This window comes from Chelonoidis abingdonii, chromosome 2 (assembly GCF_003597395.2).
Source record: "Chelonoidis abingdonii isolate Lonesome George chromosome 2, CheloAbing_2.0, whole genome shotgun sequence".
In the NCBI taxonomy this organism is placed as follows: domain Eukaryota; kingdom Metazoa; phylum Chordata; order Testudines; family Testudinidae; genus Chelonoidis; species Chelonoidis abingdonii.
The window spans coordinates 89,187,238-89,208,115 of NC_133770.1; the positions used below are offsets into that span (position 1 = coordinate 89,187,238).

General features: G+C 46.1%; 1 protein-coding gene across 33 annotated transcripts in view; it reads right to left on the minus strand.

The window, feature by feature from the left end:
- Nucleotides 1-20,878, minus strand: part of CLASP2 (cytoplasmic linker associated protein 2) — a 282,910-nt gene that overhangs the window by 224,788 nt on the left and 37,244 nt on the right. For all 33 annotated transcript variants that reach the window (XM_075062549.1, XM_075062551.1, XM_075062547.1 and 30 more), the window contains exon 6: nucleotides 19,530-19,627. In XM_075062549.1, the coding sequence (XP_074918650.1) occupies nucleotides 19,530-19,627 (98 nt within the window). The remainder of the gene's footprint in view (nucleotides 1-19,529; nucleotides 19,628-20,878) is intronic.

Consider the following 20,878-nt stretch of genomic DNA (forward strand, 5'->3'; position numbering starts at 1 on the left):
TACGACCCTTAGAGAATTCAGAAACCCTATCCTCTCCAATTCAACTATTTCCAGAAAAAAAGAACTGTTTATTAACCATTCGTAGCTGTTCTTTTCAGAGCTGTTTTGCACATATCCATTCCACCCCAGTGTGCATGCACCTTGCACTTAGTTGCTGGAAATGTTTCCCTCTGTGCCCTATGCTGCTGCACACTATTAGAACTGGTATAAAGCACCCAGCAAACCACACGTTCCCTCAGTTCCTTCTTTTCAGACAACTCCAATGTAGACAGTTGACAGTTCTTCCAAAGAGACATTAGTAAGGAAACAAGCCCAAACTATCCCACTGTGTAGGAAAGATAGCAAGTATGGCAAGAGATGAGCCTGCTAAAAATCAAAAGAGTCCTACCAAAAGTGGAAACTAGGTCAAATTACAAAGGATGAATATAAACAAAACAAGTATGCAGAGACAAAATTAGAAAGGCCAAGGCACAAAATGAGATCCCACTAGCTAGAGACATAAAGGGTAACAAGAAAACATTCTACAAATACATTAGAAGCAAGAGGAAGACCAAGGATAGGGTAGGCCCGTTACTCAATAGAGGGGAGGGAGGGAGAGAGAACAGAAAATGTGGCAATGGAGAGATGCTTAGTGACTTCTTTATTTTGCTTTTCACCAAGAAGGCTGGTGGTGATTGGACATCTAACATAGTGAATGCCAGTGAAAATGAGGTAGGAGCAGAGGCTAAAATAGGGAAAGAACAAGTTACAAATTACTTAGACAAATTAGATGTCTTCAAGTCACCAGGGCCTGATGAAATGCATCCTAGTATACTCAAGGAGCCGACTGAGGAGATAGCTGAGCCATTAGCGATCATCTTTGAAAAGTCATGGAAGGCGGGAGAGATTTCAGAGGACTGGAAAAGGGCAAATATAGTGCTAATCTATAAAAAGGAGGAAAAAGGACAACCCGGGAAATACAGACCAGTCAGCTTAGCTTTTGTACCTGGAAAGATAATGGAGCAAATAATTAAGCAATCAATTTGCAAACATCTACAAGATAATAAGGTGATAAGTAACAGTCAGCATGGATTTGCCAAGAACAAATCATGTCAAACCAACCTGAGAGTTTTCTCTGACACAGTAGTAAGCTTGTGGATTAGGGGGCGGGGGGGACAGTAGATGTGGTATATCTTGACTTTAGTAAAGCTTTTGATACGGTCTTGCATGATCGTCTCATAAACAAACTAGGGAAATGTAACCTAGATGGCGCTACTATAAAGTGGGAGCAAAACTGGTTGGAAAACCATTCTCAGAGAGTTACCAGTCATGTTGGATGGGCATAAAGAGTGGAGTCCCTCAGGGATTAGTTCTGGGTCCGATCCTGTTCAATAACTTCATCAATGATTTAGATGATGGCATGGAGAGCACACTTATAAAGTTTGCGGACAACTCCAAGCTGAGAAGATTTGCAAGTGTTTTGGAAGATAGGATTATAATTCAAAATGATCTGGACAAACCGGAGAAATGGTCTGAAGTAAATAGGATGAAATTCAATGAGGCCAAATGCAAAGTACTCCACTTAGGAAGGAACAATCAGTTGCATACATACAAAATGGGAAATGACTGCTTAGGAAGGAGTCCTGCGGAAAGGAATCTGGGGATCATAGTAGACCGCAAGCTAAATATGAGTCAACGCTGTAATGCTGTTGCAAAAAAAGCAAACATCGTTCTGGGATGTATCAGCAGGATTGTTGTAAGCAAGACATGAGAAGTATCTCTTTCACTCTGCTCTGCCCTGATTAGGCCTCAACTGGAGTAGTGTGGCCAGTTCTGGGTGCGACATTTCAGGAAGGATGTGGACAAATTGGAGAGAATCCAGAGAAGGGCAACAAAAATGATTAAAGGTCTAGAAAACACGACTTATAAGGGAAGATTGAAAAAACTGGATGTGTGTCATCTGGAAAATGAAATGAACACGTGCAACACATCTCAAAGCACAACAGTTACAAAAGGTTAATAACCATTTTTTCTTCTTCCAATGATTGCATACATGCATTCCTCTCTAGGTGTCTTCAAAGGAGTTAAGTAGGCAGAAGAATCTGAGTTCATGTACCCCAAGACAGCAGTACAGCTCAATCAAATCTGGCTCCATCTCTTGAATGCTGACTGATGGCATAATGGGAGGAGAATGTGTGCACCAAAGACAGGTTATTGTTTTACACATTTTGTGAATAGAGATTGGCACTAAGAATGCTTCTGAGGACGCTTGCGATCTTGTGGAATGAGCAGTCAGGTTAGTTGATAGCAAAACACCTATCTGAACATAAATACATGAAGTTAACCAGGACAAAACTGTCTGTGAAGATATTGCGAGACCTTTCATCCTGTCTTCTACAACCACAAACAGTTGGGTGGACCTCAAGAATGGTTTAGTTCTTTTTACGTAGAAAGTTAGAAAAGATGGTTACTCACCTTTGTAAACTGTTGTTCTTCGTGATGTGTTGCTCATATCCATTCCAGTTAGTTAGGTGTGCGCGCGCCACGTGCATGTTCGTTGGAAGATTTTTACCCTAGCAATACTCGGTGGGCCAGCAGGGCGCCCCCTGGAGAGGCGCCGCTACGGTGCCGGATATATACCCCTGCCGGCCCATCCGCCCCTCAGTTTCTTCTTGCCGGTTACTCTGACAGTGGGGAAGGAGGGCGGGTTTGGAATGGATATGAGCAACACATCTCGAAGAACAACAGTTACAAAGGTGAGCAACCATCTTTTCTTCTTCGAGTGCTTGCTCATATCCATTCCAGTTAGGTAATTCCCAAGCCTTACCAAGGCGGTGGGGTCGGAGCGAGACACTGAGGAAGGTAAGACCACTGAGCCAAAGACGGCATCGTCTCTGGACTGCTGGACCAATGCGTAGTGCAAAGGTGTGGATGGAAGACCAGGTAGCCGCACGACATATTTCCTGGATGGGAACATGGGCCAGGAAGGCAGCAGATGAGGCTTGAGCCCGGGTAGAATGGGCGGTGAGATGGCCAGTCGGAATGTGAGCCAAGTCATAGCATGTCCAGATACAGGATGTCACCCAAGATGAAATCTGTTGGGCAGAGATTGGCATGCCCTTCATGCGCTCTGCGACAGCTACAAAGAGCTGAGGCGAACGTCGGAAGGGTTTGGTCCTCTCGATATAAAAGGCGAGAGCCCTGTGGACATCCAGAGTATGCAACTGTTGTTCCCGACACGATGAGTGTGGCTTCGGGAAAAAGACTGGTAGAAAGATGTCTTGATTAACGTGGAAGGCAGAGACCACCTTAGGTAGGAATGCCGGGTGCGGTCGCAGCTGTACCTTGTCCTTGTGGAATACCGTATACGGGGGATCCACAATCAAAGCTCGAAGTTCCGAGACTCACCTAGCCGAGGTGATAGCGACGAGGAAGGCTGTCTTCCAGGACAGGTACAGCAGCGAGCATGTGGCTAAAGGCTCAAAGGGGGGACCCATAAGCCTAGCTAATACGAGGTTTAGATCCCAGGTAGGGGCTGGGCGCTTGACCTAAGTGTAGAGCCGCTCCAAGCCTTTGAGGAACCTGGAAACTATGGGGTGAGAAAAGATTGAACTGCCAGTTTCCCCAGGATGGAAGGTGGAAATAGCTGCAAGATGCACCCGTATAGAAGAGATCGCCAGGCGCTGCTCCTTGAGGGACCATAAATAGTCCAAGATAATGGGGACCGATACACCTTCGGGGGTAAAGTCATGCTGGGCGCACCAGTGGGAGAAGCGCTTCCACTTGGTGAGATATGTCGTCCGCGTGGAAGGCTGCTTCCCAGCAGCACGTGTTGCACTGCAGTGGAACAACGCAACTCAGATTGGCTCAACCACACAGCAGCCATGCTGTCAGATGAAGGGACTGCAGGTCCGGGTGGTGAAGCCTCCGAAGTCCTGCGTTATGAGGACCAGGTAGAATGGCAGGGGGACCAGGTTTGCCAGAGAGAGGTCGAGCAGCAGGGTGTACCACTGCTGTCTCGGCCATGCCGGAGCGATCAGTATTAGTTGGGCTCTGTCCCTGCGGAGCTTGAGTAGAACTCTGTGGACGAGTGGAAATGGTGGGAACGCATAAAATAGGTGACCTTTCCACGGAATTAGGAACACGTCTGAGAGGGAGCCCGGGGAGCGACCTTGTAGGGAGCAGAACACCTGGCATTTCCTGTTCTCTCGGGAGGCAAAGAGGTCTATGTGGGGAAAGCCCCACTTCAGGGAATACAGAATGGAGAATGTCCGGACGGATGGACCACTCGTGAGACAGGAAGGCTCTGCTCAGTTGATCTGCGAGAGTGTTCCGGACTCCTGGGAGAAAGGAGGCTACTAGGTCTATTGAGTGGGCTATGCAGAAGTCCCATAGTTGAATCGCCTCCAGACAAAGGAGGGAGGATCGTGTCCCTCCCTGTTTATGTAATACATGGCCATTGTGTTGTCTGTAAACACTGCAACACAACGGCCCTGTAGATGACGCTGGAACGCTTGGCATGCCAGTCGGACCATTCTCAGTTCTGGGACATTTATGTGTAATGCCAACTCCCGAGACAACCAAAGGCCTTGAGTGCGAAGGTGCCCTAGGTGAGCACCCAAGCCGAGAGATGACGTGTCCATTGTTAGGGATGCGGAGGGCTGTAGTGGATGGAACGGCAGACCTGCACGCACCAGGGATGGTGTCAGCCACCAGTCAAGGGAGCCCAGAATGCTCGGTGGAATTGTGAGTATAATGTCTATGGTGTCTCTGCCCGGAAAATAGGCTGAGGCGAGCCAAGTTTGAAGAGGACGCATGCACAGTCTGGCGTGCTTTGTGACGAATGTGCATGCAGCCATGTGACAGAGGCAGTCAAGGCAAGTGCGGACAGAGACTGCTGGGAAGCTTTGAAGTCTTTGTACAAGGAAGACTATAGCCTGAAAACGAGGTAGAGGCAAACTGGCCGTTGCAAGATTGGAGTCCAGCGTGGCCCCGATGAACTCTATCCTCTGCGTAGGCACCAGAGTGGATTCTTCCAAATTGATTATCAGGCCTAGACGCGTGAATAGGTCCTTGATGATGCTCACATGACTGGTGACTTGTGCCTCGGAGGTCCCTCAAATAAGCCAGTCGTCGAGGTATGGGAAGACATGTATTTGACGACGACGGAGGGAAGCGGCGACTACTGCCATACACTTCGTGAATACCCGAGGGGCCGAGAGGCCAAAGGGAAGAACTGTAAACTAATAATGTTGATGATTCACCACAAAGCATAGATACCGTCTGTGCGGGGGGTGTAAACTGCAATGTGGAAATATGTGTCCTTCATGTCGAGAGCAGTGTACCAATCTCTGGGATCTAGGGAAGGAATGATGGTTCCCAGGGATACCATGCAGAACTTGAACTTTTTCATGAATTTGTTCAGTCCTCGCAGGTCTAGGATAGGTCAGAGGCCCCCTTTCACCTTGGGGATTAGGAAATATCAGGAATAGAACCCCTTGCCCCTTAGTTCCTTCGGTACCTCCTCTATAGATCCGATTGTAAGGAGCCTCCGAACCTCCTGCAGGAGGAGTTGCTCGTGAGAGGGGTCCATGAAGAGGGATGAGGAGGGAGGTTGGGAGGGAGGGAGCAAAAGAAACTGAAGATGGTATCCAAGCTCCACCGTGCGTAGGACCCAAAGATCCAAGGTTAATTGGGACCACGCAGGGAGGAACGGGGAAAGGCAGTTGTAGAACTGAAAAGGATCCTGGGAGACAATTGGTACACTGCTTTTGGGCGCACCCTCAAGAGTTTGATTTGGGTCCCCCTGTTGGCTTGGTGGGACCGGAATTGTTACCCCCTTGAGGTCCAGACTGATGTCTGCGGTTGGTACGACCTCGCCTTCTGGTAAAGTCTTGCCTTGGCCTAGGCGAGAGGTAAGGGCGCTGAGGTTGGGAGCGGAAGGATCATCTTTGAGTCTGTGGCGTATGCATTCCTAGCGAACGCATAATTACGCGATTGTCTTTTAGATTTTGTAGCCTAGGGTCCGTCTTCTGTGAGAATAGGCCCTGGCCATCAAATGATGTCTTGTATAATGTGCCGAAGTTCAGGTGGCAGACCTGACACTTGCAGCCATGATATACGTCGCATGGCGATTCCAGAGGCAAACGTTCTAGCTGCCAAATCAGCGGCATCCAGCGAGGCCTGTAGGGAGGTCCGCGCTACTTTCTTTCCTTCCTCCAGGAGTGCTGTAAATTTCTGGAGGAAGTCCTGCGGGACCAGCTCTGTAAACTTCCCTACCACCTCCCAGGTGTTGTAGTTGTACCTACTAAGGAGGGCTTGTTGGTTCGCTATCCTGAGTTGGAGGCCTCCCGCGGAACAGATTTTTCGTCCCAACAAATCCATTCGCCTAGCCTCCCTTGATTTAGGAGAAGGGGCTTGTTGGCCGTGGCGTTCCTGTTCATTGACGGACTATACAACCAATGAACAGGGAGGGGGGTCCACATATAGGTACTCATACCCTTTGGAAGGCATCATGTATTTCCGTTTGACCCCTCTGTCTGTGGGCGGGATGGATGCCGGCGATTGCCAGATGGTGTCTGCCCTAGCCTGGATCGAACGGATGAAGGGAAGGGCCACCCTAGTTGGTGCCTCCACCGACAATATACTTATCACCGGGTCTTCCACCTCTGGAACTTCCTCTACTGGCAAGTTGATATTCTGAGCGACACGCCGCAGAAGGTCCTGGTGTGACCTGAGGTTGATCGGAGGCAGGCCCGATGATGACGTCCCTGCTACTGCCTCATCCAGAGAAGAGGAGGATGAAAGCCCCGGGATGATTGGGTCCTGTACTGACTCCTGATCCTGGGGGACCTCCGGAGCCAGAAGATCGTGTGGGTCCAGTGCATGGGCAGAAGCTTCCTCCGTACCAGCCGGGGGAGGTCTGCTAACAGTGGCCTCTGGCACGCGGTGTTCTGAGGGACTGGAGCACGATGGTACAGTGGATTCACCTTGGGCTTGGTGATAAGCCCAAGGTGTCCAAATGGACCACTGATTAGGTCCTTGGTCCAAGCCATGGGTTCCTTGGGCAAACCTGCTCTGAGTATCTGAATCCCCACAAGAAGCACTGTCCACATGGGATGAGACGGATGGATGACGAGAAGGTCACGGAGGCGCTGAGACCGTTTGGGGAGGGTCTCTGCGTCCATTCGATCCGTCTTCACGCGGCACCGGAGAACAGTACCGGGAGTCGTACCGGTGCCGGGAGTGAGACCGGGACCTGCAACCGGCGCAGTGCCGGGAGGTTGACCGGTGCCATGAATCCCCACGTCGAGATCGGCTGCAAGAGGTACGGTGCCGCGAACGGTGCCGGGACCGGTGCCAAGAGTACCGGGTCGGTGACCGGGATCTCGAACGGTGCCACGAGTACGACCAGTACCTAGATGGAGAGCGGTACCGGGATCGATGATGGGACCTGGACCGTGACCGGCGACGTCGGTGGTACCAGGCGAGGATGGTCTCATCAGGGCGGGCTTGCCTAGTGATTGAACAACCCACACTGGCGGTGCCGGGGGTTGAGGCAGCTGGGGCTCCATCAAGGCAATCAACTCCCGTGCCGTGGAGCTGGTAGGCACCGGATTCGACGGCTTTTCTGAGACCGGAATCAATGGTGCAGAAGACATCAGTGCCGCGGCAGTTGACGGTGCCGGGGGCCCGACTTAGTAATGCACTCTGACTGCGGTATAGATAATGGGAGCCGCAGGAGTCTTATGCTTCTTGCTCCTTGGGGAGAGAGAGCGGTGCCGGTCAGGAGCTTGGGTCGGTGAAGGGTGGTGTTGAGGAGCCTTTATTGTACCCATGCATTCTGGTGCGGAGGAGGCACTTGTCCCCGGTGCCGCAGTCGGTGCCGAAGATGGAAGAGTTAGAGCTGCCTCCATCAAGAGTTGCTTTAGACGAACATCCCGCTCTTTTTTCGTCTGGGGCTTGAAAGCCTTGCAGATGCGGCACTTGTCTGCGAGGTGGGATTCGCCCAAGCACTTGAGACAGGAGTTGGGAGGGTCTCCTGTGGGCATCGGCCTATGAGAGGCCGAGCATGGTTTGAAGCCCCGTGAACCGGGCATGGGCCCTGGTACCGGGTGAGGGGAAGGGGCTAATCCCCGATCCCCCTTAACTATATACAATAACTACTACAAAGAACTAATAAAACTAGAAAACTAACTAGAAATATAGAATATCGAACTATATACACAATAGTGATTAGAAATGAGAGAAAAGCTAGGGAGGTGGAGATCAGCTAAGCCACGCTCCACTGTTCCAATGACTGACACGGGCGGTAAGAAGGAACTGACGGGCGGAAAGGCCAGCAGGGGTATATAACCGGCATCACAGCAGCGCCACTCCAGGGGGCGCCCTGCCAGCCCACCGAGTGTTGCTAGGGTAAAAATCTTCCGATGAACGTGCGCGCACACCTAACAGGAATGGACATGAGCAAGCACTCGAAGAAGAATCTTCTAACGTCCAATGAGTGATGATGTTATTCACTCCTACTTGCATGAGATTTCATGTAAAAGACAGGTAGGTAAATTGCCTGATTGCTTTGAAATTGTGAAACTATTTTCGGGAGAAAATTGGGGTGAGGACGTAAATACATCTTATCCTTAAAGAAGATTGTGTATGAAGGCTCTGATGTGAGAACTCAAAGCTCTGACACTCTACTGGCCAAAGTGATACCAACTAAGAAAACCACTGTCTAGGAGAGGCATAATAAGCAGCATATTGCTAAAGGCTCAAACAGTGGTCCCACAAGTTTTGACATGACCAGGTTCAAATCCCAATGAGAAACTGGCTTCCTTATTTGAAGGTATAACCCTTCTATGCCTTTGAGGAATCTGTCATTTGGAAAAACAGATTGGTTATCCATCTGAGGGTGGAAAGCTGATATTGCCGCCAGGTGTATCTTGACAGAGGATAGCGCTAAATCTTGCTGTTTCGGTGCAATACATATTTACATATGTTTCATATGGATTAATGCATTGGCGAGACAACACTGGGATGCCCACACTGAGAACAGCTTTCATTTCAAAAGGTAAGTAGCTCTGGTGGAGGACTCTCTGTTATCTAATAGAACCTTACAAGCTTGCTCTGAGCTAGCATGCTCTCTGAGACTGAGCCATGAAGGCCATCAGATGAAAGAAGCTCAGGTTCGAGCGGAGCAGCTGACCATAGTCCTGGGAGATCAGGTCTGGATGCAACAGAAATGAGACTGGAGACACCACTGAAACATCTAGTAAAGTGGCAAATCAGTGTTGGTGGGGCCGTGCTGGGGCTATCACAATACCCCAGGCCTGGTCTCGCTTAATCTTCAGCGGTTCTCTGTGCATGAGCAGGATAGGTGGAAAACATAACAAAATTGCCCATCCAAGGCAGAAAGAAGGCATCTGGGATGGAACACATAGTGTGGCCTTACAGGGAGCAGACCTGCTCAGGCTCTCTGTTGTACCTGTTTGCAAATAGGTCTATTGAGGGTGTGTCCTACTGCTGGAAAATGTGTCTCACCACATCCGGACAACAGACCACTCATTATTACTGCAGAAATACCTGCTGAGGAGATCTGCCAGCTCATTCTGTGCCTCCAAAAGATAAGAGGTCTCAAGACTGATTGGGAATTTTGCATAGCCCACTCATAGCTGCACTGCTTCCTGACAAAGGAGGGAAGAGCAAACTCCTCCTTGCCTGTTGAGTTAAGACATGGCTGCAGTGTTGTCTGTGAGACAAAAGTTTCTGCCCTTAATGTGGGGCAGAAAGGCTTGACTGGCAAGGCAAAACTCTCTGAGTTCCCTGACATTTACATGAAGGGAAAGTTCTGCCAAAGACCAAAAGGCCCTGAATTCTAGCACTGACGCATCTGAGACCAAAGTCACTCACAGTTTTGGGTGTATAAAAGGAATGCCCACACAAACGTAAGAGGATCCAACCATCAATTTAGGGACAAGAGAACATGTGGAGGTACGCAAGTACAGTGTCCAGATGGAGATGACTTGGTGAATACACTGATCTGGAGGGATCCGAGATGCAGCCTTGCGTATTGTGTACTTATGTACACAAGGCCATATGACCTAGGAGCCTCATACAATTTTGGGTTCTTGTGATTGGATGATATTTGAGATGCATTACCAGGGATCGGATTGATTGGAATTGAACCTCTGGGAGGTAGGCCCTAGCCTGGATAGCATACAGCGCAGCCCATACAAACTCTATCCTCTGCATCGGAAAGAGGGAAGACTTGTCTTCATTTATCAGACGGCCTATTGCCTTGAATGTGAACTCGATGAGTCGAATGTTGGACACTACCTGAGCCCTGGACCAGCCCCTGACTAGCCAATCATGTAGATAAGGTTAGACCTGCACCCTTAAGGTCCTCAGGAAAGCTGCCACTACTGCTATGTATTTTGTGAACACCCAAGGAGCTGCAGACAGGCCGAACAGGGGTACCATGAATTGGCAGTGTTACTGGTTCACTATGAATCTGAGGAATGTTGTGTGTCCTTGGTATGCTGACACATGAAAGTTAGCATCTCTTAAATCAAGGGTGGTGTACCAGTCCCCTGGAGCCTGAGCGGGCATAATGTATGCCAGGGTGACCAGATGGAACTTTATCTTTCTGAGATAGTGGTTGAGTTGATGAAGTTATAAAATAGGGCTGAGACCTCCCCTGTCTTTCAGAATTAAGAAATAATGTGAGAAGAACCCCTTTCCTCAAATTCTGCACAACGTCTTCAATGGCTCCCACCCAAAGGAGAGATTGAATCTCCCGGACCAAAAGTTCTTCCTGAGAGGGGTCCCTAAAGCTGAACGAGGAGGGAGAGTGGGAAGGAGCATTAGAAATAAACTGGAGAGTATATCCCACTTCTACAGTGCTTGGTATACAATCCAAGGGATTTAAGGGTTGCTCTCGAGTCTTTTAATCCATGAAGCTTCACGTCTGTCTGCTCAGAAAAGTGCAAAGCTCCTTCAAAAGGCAGGTCCTGAATAGTCTTGTTGGACCTCCTGTGAGGCCGTCACCACTGATTTTCCCTCGTCCACTAGTGAGGAGAACTCTTGCCTGGCCTCTTGTGGAAGCAAGTCTTTGAAGTTTTGCATGGAATCCCGCATGTAAAAATCATATCTCCCCAGCAGCATCTGCTGGTTTGTAATTTTGCGTTATAACACCATGATAGAATAAACTTTCCTATTGAACTCAAAATTTGAGTCCTTTGATTTTGGGGTTGTACCCTGATGACCCTGTTTTTCTCTCTCATTGACAGCAGATACTAACAAGGATCCCAAACAGGGAGAGGGCTAAAGGAACTCAACCTTGGGTGGGAACATAGTATTTTTGTTCAGCCCTTTTTGAAGCAGGGGGAAAAGATGAGATGGTCTGCCATAGAGACTTAATTGAGTCCATAATGCCCTCACTTTTCAAGGGCCCACAGTGGCTAACATGTCAACCAGGCCGCAGGAAGACACTTTCACTACTTCCATCTGTATGCCCAGATCTAAGGCCACTCTCTTCAAAAGACCTTTTCCATAACTGGTGTTCTTTGAGATGTGCTGCTCACGTCCATTCCACAATAGGTGTGTGTGCTCATGTGCACCGGGGCCAGAAGTTTTTCCCCTAGTAGTATCCTTAGGGGAGTGCCCCTAGCGATCCCTGGAATGGAGCCTCTATGGCGTAGTATAAGGGGCACTGTGCACTCCCCCCACCCTCAGTTCCTTCTTGGCAGACAACTTGAACAGAGGGGAAGGTGGGTGGGATGTAGACTGGACATGAGCAACACATGTCAAAAAACACCAGTTATGGAAAAGGTAACTGTCTTTTCTTCTTCGAGTGATTGCTCATGTATATTCCACAATAGGTGATTCCAAGCTGTATCTGTTGGAGGTGGATAGGAGTTCACAGACTCTCAAGACGGAGTACAGCCCTGCCGAACCCGCGTCCTCCCTGGTTTGGGAGACAATTGCATAATGCGAGGTGAATGTGTGAACCAAACAACATGTGGCAGCCCTACAAATGGGGACATGGGCCAAAAAGGCAGCTGACGAGGCTTGCGCCCTAGTCGAGTGTGACCTCACAATCGGCAGCGGAGGCACAGATACACAAGGTGATCAAGTTGGAAAGCCGCTCAGTGGAGATCAGACCACTTCTCATGCATTCGGCAGAGGCGATGAACAAATGCAAAGATTTCCCGAACGGCTTCGGACATTCCAGGTAAAAGGCCAAAGCCCATCTCACATCCAACACGTGGAGGTGGCGCTCCTCACTGGACGCATAGAGCTTGGGACAGAGCACCGGCAGGAAGATGTCCTGACCCATGTGGTAGGTGGAGACCACCTTGGGGAGGAATGAAGAATGCAGTCAGAACTGGACCTTATCCTTGTGGAACACCGTGTACAGGATATTGGATGTCAGGGCCCTGAGCTCCGAGACCCGTTGAGCTGATGTGATCACCACCCGTACATGGTGTTCCACAAGGATAAGGTCCAGCTCCCACAGCCCAAGCGCTTCCTGGCATAGGGCAGAGGATTTGGTCCTACCTTGCCTGTTCATGTAAAACACCGAGGCCGTATTGTCCATGAGAACCCTGATCACTCTGCCCTCCAGCTGCAAGCGGAAGGCCACATATGTCAGACAGACCACCCTGAACTCCTTGACATTTATATGCAGGGCAAGGTCCTGCGCAGACAACAGACCTTGGGTCTGAATGTTCCCCCACATGGGCTCCCCACTCTAGGTCCGATGCATCAGACACAACCTCCATTGATGGGGGTCTGCCTCTGAACAGGACCCCATGAAGCATGTTCCCCGGGGAGGGAGTACCACCATTTTAGGGAGGCAATCACTAGTTCAGGCACATTGAGGACTTTGTCCATCCTGTCTCTGGACTGGGAGAACACAGAAGCCAACCAGAGCTGGAGGAGCCTCATCCTGAGTCTGGCATGGCGAACCACATATGTGCACGCCAACATGTGACCCAGAAGGTGGATGCACGCTCTGGCTGTGGTCGCAGGGAACCTTGTGACTATGTTGATGAGCCATTTTAGTGTCTCAAATCTGTCCAGTGGGAGGGAGGCCCTGGCCAACATCATGTCCAGGACTGCCCCAATACACTCAATGTGCTGCACTACGACTAACATGGACCTGGTGTCGTTTACCATCAGGCCCAGAGCGGCGGACGTGGACAGGAGGAGCGCAACGTGATCCCGCATCTGAGCCCTGGAGCTGTCTTTGATCAGCTAATTATCAAGATAGGGAAGATCTGAATCCCACGACGTCTGAGGTAGGCTGCTACCACAGACATGCACTTTGTGAATACCCTGGGAGCAGTGGACAGGCCAAACCAGAGGACCATAAATTGGTAGTGTTCCTGCCCAACCGTGAAATGGAGGAAACTTTTGTGCCCCTCGAATATATGAATGTGGAAATATGTATCCTGCAGATCGAGGGTGGCGTACCAGTCCCCGAGATCCAGGGAGGAGGTGACAGAGGCCAGGCAGAACATGCAAAACAGTACTCTATCTGTACTGGTTCAGGCCTCGCAGTTCCAGGATGGGCCTGAACCCCCTTTTGGCTTTCAGGGTAAGGAAGTAGCAGACGAAGAAACCCTTGTGTCTGAACTCCGCTGTCACCATTTCCATTGCTCCTAAGCCAAGGAGCCGCTCCATCTCCTGCTTGAGCAGGGCCTTGTGAGAGGGGTCCCCCAGGAGGGACAGGGACAGAGAGTGGTTGGGTGGGGTAGAGGTAAACTAGAGGGTGTAGCCCTCAGAGACAGTGTTGAGGAGCCACTGGTTCAAGATCAGCCGCAACCACTCCGGGAGAAAAGCGCACAACCGGTTGGAGAAGGAGAAGCTTTATTGTGGGTTGATCCCCTGGCGTCCCATTAAAATTGACCTTTTCCTGACTGTTTACCCTTGGAAGGCCCAGGTTGGAAGGCAGACCAGGACTGACTCTGTGGGCATTTCTTATAGTCCCTTGACTTTTTATAAGGGGGCTCATATTTAGAATGGGTGGTGTGGGCGGGAGCCTGCTGAGGCTTAAACTTGATCCTGGCCGGATCTTTCAGGCCGTGCAATTTCATGTCCGTCTATTCCGCATACAGGGCCTTGCCATCAAACGGAAGATCCTGCAAGGAGTTCTGCACCTTGCTGGATAGCCCAGACAGCAAAAGCCATGATTCCCTCTTCATGGATACTGAGGAGGCCATAGACCTTGCAGCCATATCAGTGGCATCCGACGCTGCCTGAAGGGTCACCTTTAAAGTAGTACTGAGCGTCAGTGAATGCAATAGTAATAATAAATGAGCAGTATGGTAATAACTTCCCTGACTTATTTTGTTTAAGAGAATCCACCCTCAACATACAGGATTCTGAAGACTATCCAGCTTCAAGATCACCATTATTTTCTATACAAATTGTGAAAAAAAAATTCAAATGTCTACTATGCAGCCTGGTCGTAGACAATGCTGCAAATGTATCCTAAATAATTTCTTCTCATCTTCGAGAGTGAAGAGAGTTCCGAGCTAACAACATACGGTTGCAGTGCTCACTTCATGCTCCTCCCAGCCAAAGACTTCAGTGTTCTAGAAATAAAGGCTAATGTTGTGGAAATGGAAAAAAATACTTCCATAATAACCACTTTGCAGCAGCTGCTCTGAAAAAAGTGGGAGGACTCAAGCTAACTCTCCCACAAGAGGTACAATGGAACTCAGTAGTGGACTGTTTTGAGCACTATATCAAGAACTGGCTTAATCTGATGACAGTTTGTGAACAAAATCATGAAAAAAATAGGTGGCACTGTCACAGCCAAAGTTCTCAACATTGGGTGTAAGAGAAATGTTGAAAACATGCTAAGTTCCCTGAAGTCTATTTCTGTAGCTTTGAACAAAATGCAGGGAAACTGTTTTATTGCTGACGATGTCGAAATTTGGAAGGAACTGAGTGAGATCTTAAAAAGAGAAAAAACGCAATGACAGAGTTAAATTACAAGCAGAAAAATAAAAAATAAGACAAGCATTGTCTCCAGCTCATTTTCTTGCAAATATTCTCAATACTCGGTACCAGGGTCAAATGTTAACTGCTGAAGAAGAGGAGTTGGCTATGACATGGACCTACAGCAATCATCCCTCCATAATGCCAAATATAATAAACTTCAAAGCTAAGGGTGAACCATGCAAGAAATATATGTTTGCTGATGATGTTTTAAGTCACTTAAGCACTTGGATTCAGAGACTGTTGAAGTGACAATCTCACTTTTAACAGCAGTAGCTTCTTCTGCTGGTACAGAAAGAATATTTCCTTCCTTTGGACTAATTCATTCCAAACTGAGAAATCACTGGGAACCTGAAAAAGCAGGAAATCTTGTTTTTCTTTTCCAGATTCTGAACAAACAGGAAAATGAAGGTGTAGAAGACCGAGTTAGCTGCTGAAACCAATAGTTTAAGTTTCTCATGTTGACCTGGCTGACACAGTCAATTTCATTTTCGTTTTTTTAAATAATTTCATCTAACTATTTTAGTTAAACAAAAACAAACCTGATTTAAAAAAAACCTGAATGTTTAATTAAATTCAAAAAATTCATATGCTTGTTTGTTAAAATAATATGTTTGCTGTTTAAGAAAAAAATCCAGCAAACATAACATTGTTGTTTTAGTTAAACAAAACAATTTAAATGTCTGTCTAGTGATGTTCTCCTCCTAATACAGCATGGCAAGAAAATCCTCCAAATGTTAATGATTAACCTGTTGAATTGGAGATAGTTCACCTCCCTCGACTTCATAAATATCTGCTTCAATTACCTTTGGTAAATGAAGTAACTAAACAATCATTCATTTTCTGATACAGCTGTAAAACTAATCTGAAGAGTTTTCAAAATAGTCTTCCTGACTATTAAATCAAATCCACCCTGACCCAGTCTATACGTGAACAGGACACTGCGTATTCCACAGTTAAGCATGCTCCACAATCTACAGCATTAATTTTAAAAAAGTGGCTCTCTTGCATTATTGGGTGAGAAGATAACAAACAATGCAAATTTATACTGTGTTGTCTTCACACATCTACAAACCGCCTGAAACAAAGAGCTTGGAAAGGTTTAAGATGTGTCATTTATTTCAGTGGGGTAATCTCTGAAGCCTCAATGGTGGAAATTTAAAAATAAAGTTTTTTCAGCAAAAGTATCCAACCTATGTGTTTACCCCATAACTGAAACCACTCAAGCTTTTTCTTGCGTCAAAAGCCCCAATAATGTCCTCAACACATCTGTCAAAATTCCCAGCTTCCCTTCAATTTCTTGGAGACAATTATAAATGGCCAATACAAAAATCTGTGTCACCCAGAAATCTGTGGTGGATTAGCAAAATAAACTGCATTTCATATTACACCACAAGAAGGTGTACTGTAATGACTGTACTGGTCTTCAGGTTTAATTCAATAAAAATCTCCATTACTTCATTTCAATAAAAGGTTGCAGATTTTCCGATTTGCCTTAGAAACCAGCGTCTTAACACAGAATTTAGACCCAGCGTCGCAGAAGGTGCAAAGGGCCTAGTATACAAATTATCCTGCAACAACTGAGAGCTGTACTTTACGTGAAATTGTTTAAGTTTTTATAAAGTCCCTACATATTTTAAGCAAAAATGAAACACCAAAAAAGCATAAAACAAAAAAACCCCAAACACAGATCACTGGACCTTTTAAATCTAGTGGAATCTTAATTAGGTGTGATATGCCTCATATATGAATGAAGTTACACAAAATTTCTTACAAACTGCGCTTAATTAACAGCTTTCCTCAATTTATGATTGCTTTGCAAGTACTTTATAGCAGAGTGCACTGAAGCATCATCTGTAAGATCTTACATGAATAATTGTTTTATGCAAATTAAGCAGGTACACACACAATGAAACAATACGGACATTCTAAACCATACTTGTGTACAAATACTAAAGGGAAACATGTTCAGTTACATATTAACTTTACAACTTCATGATCCACTTTATAAGTCACTGTCATAACAGAATCGTTGAGAAGCTCTGACCGAATCAATCTGAAGTAGTTGTATTCAAACGGTAGACAAACTACAGTACTTTAAAATAATGAAAGTTACTCAACCACAGAGCAGTAAAAATAAAAGTTTCTATAAGAGTAATGATCAGCTGTCAGACTCTCAATATGATAAAGATTGGCCTTCACCATCTACAAACAGAAATGAGAACCATGTCAGTCTAAACCAGCATAGAGCTACAAGGAACATTTAACATTTATCTTTCCTGAGTTTTGCTACAGGAGTAGACAGGCACACAGAAGTTTTGCTTTTTGTCAGTACCAGTGCAGAAGATGATAGCTTCATGTTGAGGAGAATCATTCCATCCTGTCTTATGAAAGGAGACTCAAGGAGCTTGACTTGTTTAACCTAACCAAAAGAAGGTTATGGGGAGGATATGATTGCTCTTTATAAATATATCAGAGGGATAAATATTGGGGAGGGAGAAGAATTATTTAAGCTTAGTACCAATGTGGACACAAGAACAAATGGATATAAACTGGAAACTAGGAAGTTTAGACTTGAAATTAGATGAAGGTTTCTAACCATTAGAGGAGTGAAGTTCTGGAACAGCCTTCCAAGGGGATTAGTGGGGGCAAAAGACATATCTAGCTTTAAGACTAAGCTTGATAAGTTTATGGAGAGGATGGTATGATGGGATAGCCTAATGTTGGCAATTAATTTGGCAATTGATCTTTGATTATCAACAGGTAAGCATACCTAGTGGTCTGTGATGGGATGGGATTTGAGTTTCTACAGAGAATTCTTTCCTGGATGCTGGCTGGTGAGTCTTGCTCATATGCTCAGGGTTTAGGTGATCCCCATATTTGGGGTCAGGCAGGAACTTTCCTCCAGGGCAGATTGACAGAGGTCCTGGAGGTTTTTCACCTTCCTCTGCAGCATGGGGCACGGATCACTTGCTGGAGGATTCTCTGCAGCTTGAGGTCTTCAAACCACAATTTGAGGAATTCAGTAACTCAGACATAGGTTAGGGGTTTGTTATAGAAGTGGATGGGTGAGATTCTGTGGCCTGCATTGTGCAGGAGGTCAGACTAGATGATCATAATGGTGCCTTCTGACCTTAAAGTCTATGAGTCTATCCAGACTTGATCCAGAGACCACTTGCAAGAGCTTATTCCCAGGATAAACTCAGTCTACTACTGTATTCTCCTTGCATGACAGGTACAGAATGGCTGTAAAATGTTTGTGGGACAGAACCAACTTCCCTCCCCTCAAGGGCTTCATAAACATGCACCAGTACATCTCTGCTTGATTTTGCAAAACGTGATGGTCCGACTGCCTGTTTGAACCAGGAAAACCTTTTGAGAAAACAGGAAGCTGTTGATCCTACATGCATCCACCCATCTCAGGTACATTTACAGGCAGATGCTGCTCCTGGAGAACCCAAGTTCCTTGAGAGTAGAATATTTGTGTGTGGTTTACGCATTTCAGAATGGACAGAACCATCGTCACTACGATTTACATGGCAGGAATTTAGAAATACATGCCTAACTGCAGTTTGTCCCTGGACTGTCATCAGGATAGAGAGACCAAAAGATAAATTTATTATCCAGATAAAATGTAAGTCCCTTTGATGTTTGCTTTCACTTGGACCTTAAGGTCCACTGAGGTTGCCTCACATGAAGATGTGGAGGAGATGTGTACTAGGAATATAGTTGCAGTAATCAGATCCACCATTTGCAGCATGGTCTTAACTGTCATCTATTAACTTATGCTTTCTATCAGAATGGGGATGCCTTGAATCCTGTCTTGACACAGGAAAGGGTTTAGTTGAGCCATGTCTTGCTCCTACCTACTCCAATTATCTGGTGTGGACAAGCTGAGACTTTGGATAGTTTAATATCAACTCTTGAATCGTTTGGGAATATGAATTAAGCAACTCTTTCAAATCTCTCCAGCTTTTGTACTCTTGATCTCTAACAAAGAAATCCTTCTACTAAAAGTATTAGAATTAGAGCAAGTTAAATAACATTTGCAGAATAGGCTACTGGATGATTTCCAAATATTTTCCAATAAATAATTTCTCTCTCTCTCTCTCTCTCACACACACAAACACCCCTACCTATTCACACAAATCTACAGTTGGACACAATATATTTGAATAATTTGTTCAAAGTTCATTACTTTTTTATTATTATTATTATTATTATAATAAAGGATTTTTTCCCCCCGTTATTTGCCCAGGTCTACTTTAAAAAAAAATCTGATTTGATTCTTGGAGGTAAAGTTGTTTGCATCATATAGCCCATGCATCTTCCAGCAGAAAAGATGAAGTAAGGAGTTTTCAATTCTGATTACATATGATTTGTTACATAACAAGCAGAATTAGAAACAGCAATGAAGTTATAATGTAAACAAAAGGAATTGACAGATGGTATAAAAAATGGCACTGCATATTTAACAGTAGCAGGATTTTAATGCATTCTAGGCACTGATCAAAATAATTAAGTGGTAAAATTAAATAATGACTTACCTTGCAGAGGGAATTCCCCTCTTATTAAGGTCAGCTCTTACTTTCTCTCCTACATGTCTATAAATCTCCACAATTGCCAATAATGCAGCATCTCTCACCTGTGAATGCATATTTAATTAAGATTTTTTTTTAAATTATAGAAGATTATATTTGACGTAACACAATGAATAACCAATCTTCCAGTGCCCCCTATGACAACCCAACATGCAGGTTTACCTCACAAATAGTTGGAAGCATGAGGATGGAAGAGGTGGGTAACAAAAAGTTATTTCAAGGACATTTCTACCCATTCCCCATTCAATTAGCCTACCACACCTGGGATGCAGTCTGGGGTTAATTAGTAGAACCAACTGAGAATGAAGACGCTGATTCTCCTGTAAAGAGCAGCAGGAAACAGCAGAGAAGGGGGAATGCTTAGAAAGCTGTAGACAGACTACAAAAAGAGTGAGAAAGGTTCCTGAGAGAAGCTCTTGAGACCAGGGAAGTTGCTTCAGTTATTTGGGGGGTTGTTGTGGCTGGAAGTAGCCTGCTAAGGAAGGAAGGACCCTGAGAACCCTGGGAGTTTGAGGCTGTGGCCAGCTTAAAGCTGGGGGAAGGCTTTTGTGTTCAGTTTTGAACTCTAAGTTAATAAACCATACCCTAAGCAGGATTGTTTCACTGCACTCTCAAAAGCCAAGAACCCCTTGAAAGGGAGAAGGGAAAGCAGGAGACTGAGGCAGGTCCACCTGCCGAATGACCTCTAGCCAAGAGGGGGCACTGGGGAGGTGGCCATCTCAGTGACACTACAAACTGAAACACGGAGGGGATGACACAGATCAAACCAGGGGTGGGGGTAGGTTGTTAATTTTTTCAGAGTCCTACTACACTAGATCAACAATCCCAAACATTATTCCATATATTCTGATCAAATAGTGCTGGTTCCTCTGGTTCCAGCTGCTTCTAATCCAGTTGTGCTTTTCACTGTAAAAAGAACCCAACTGCCTGAAAAAGCAGACAGAAACAAGCAAGAGCACTACTACAAAGAATCACAGGTAGGGAAAGAATAACGGGACCAGTCAGTAGAGAAATATATGCAGAGAAGGAGTGGGGGAAAAGAAAGAAGAAAGACAGTATCTCCAAAAACTACATCATACCTATCATATTAAAGACAGCTAAATCCTTAATATTAAGTAATTCCTTAATATTACTATTCCATGTAAAGTATTAATGTACTTGGTTCAGGAAAGCTATTGATCTGTGAACAGAAAAGCAGGTGGTCCACAACATATTCACTTTATTAAGATATGTCCCATACCATGACTTGTTTTAAAAAAAAAAACAAAAAAAAAAACAACGAAAGAACGAAAAGA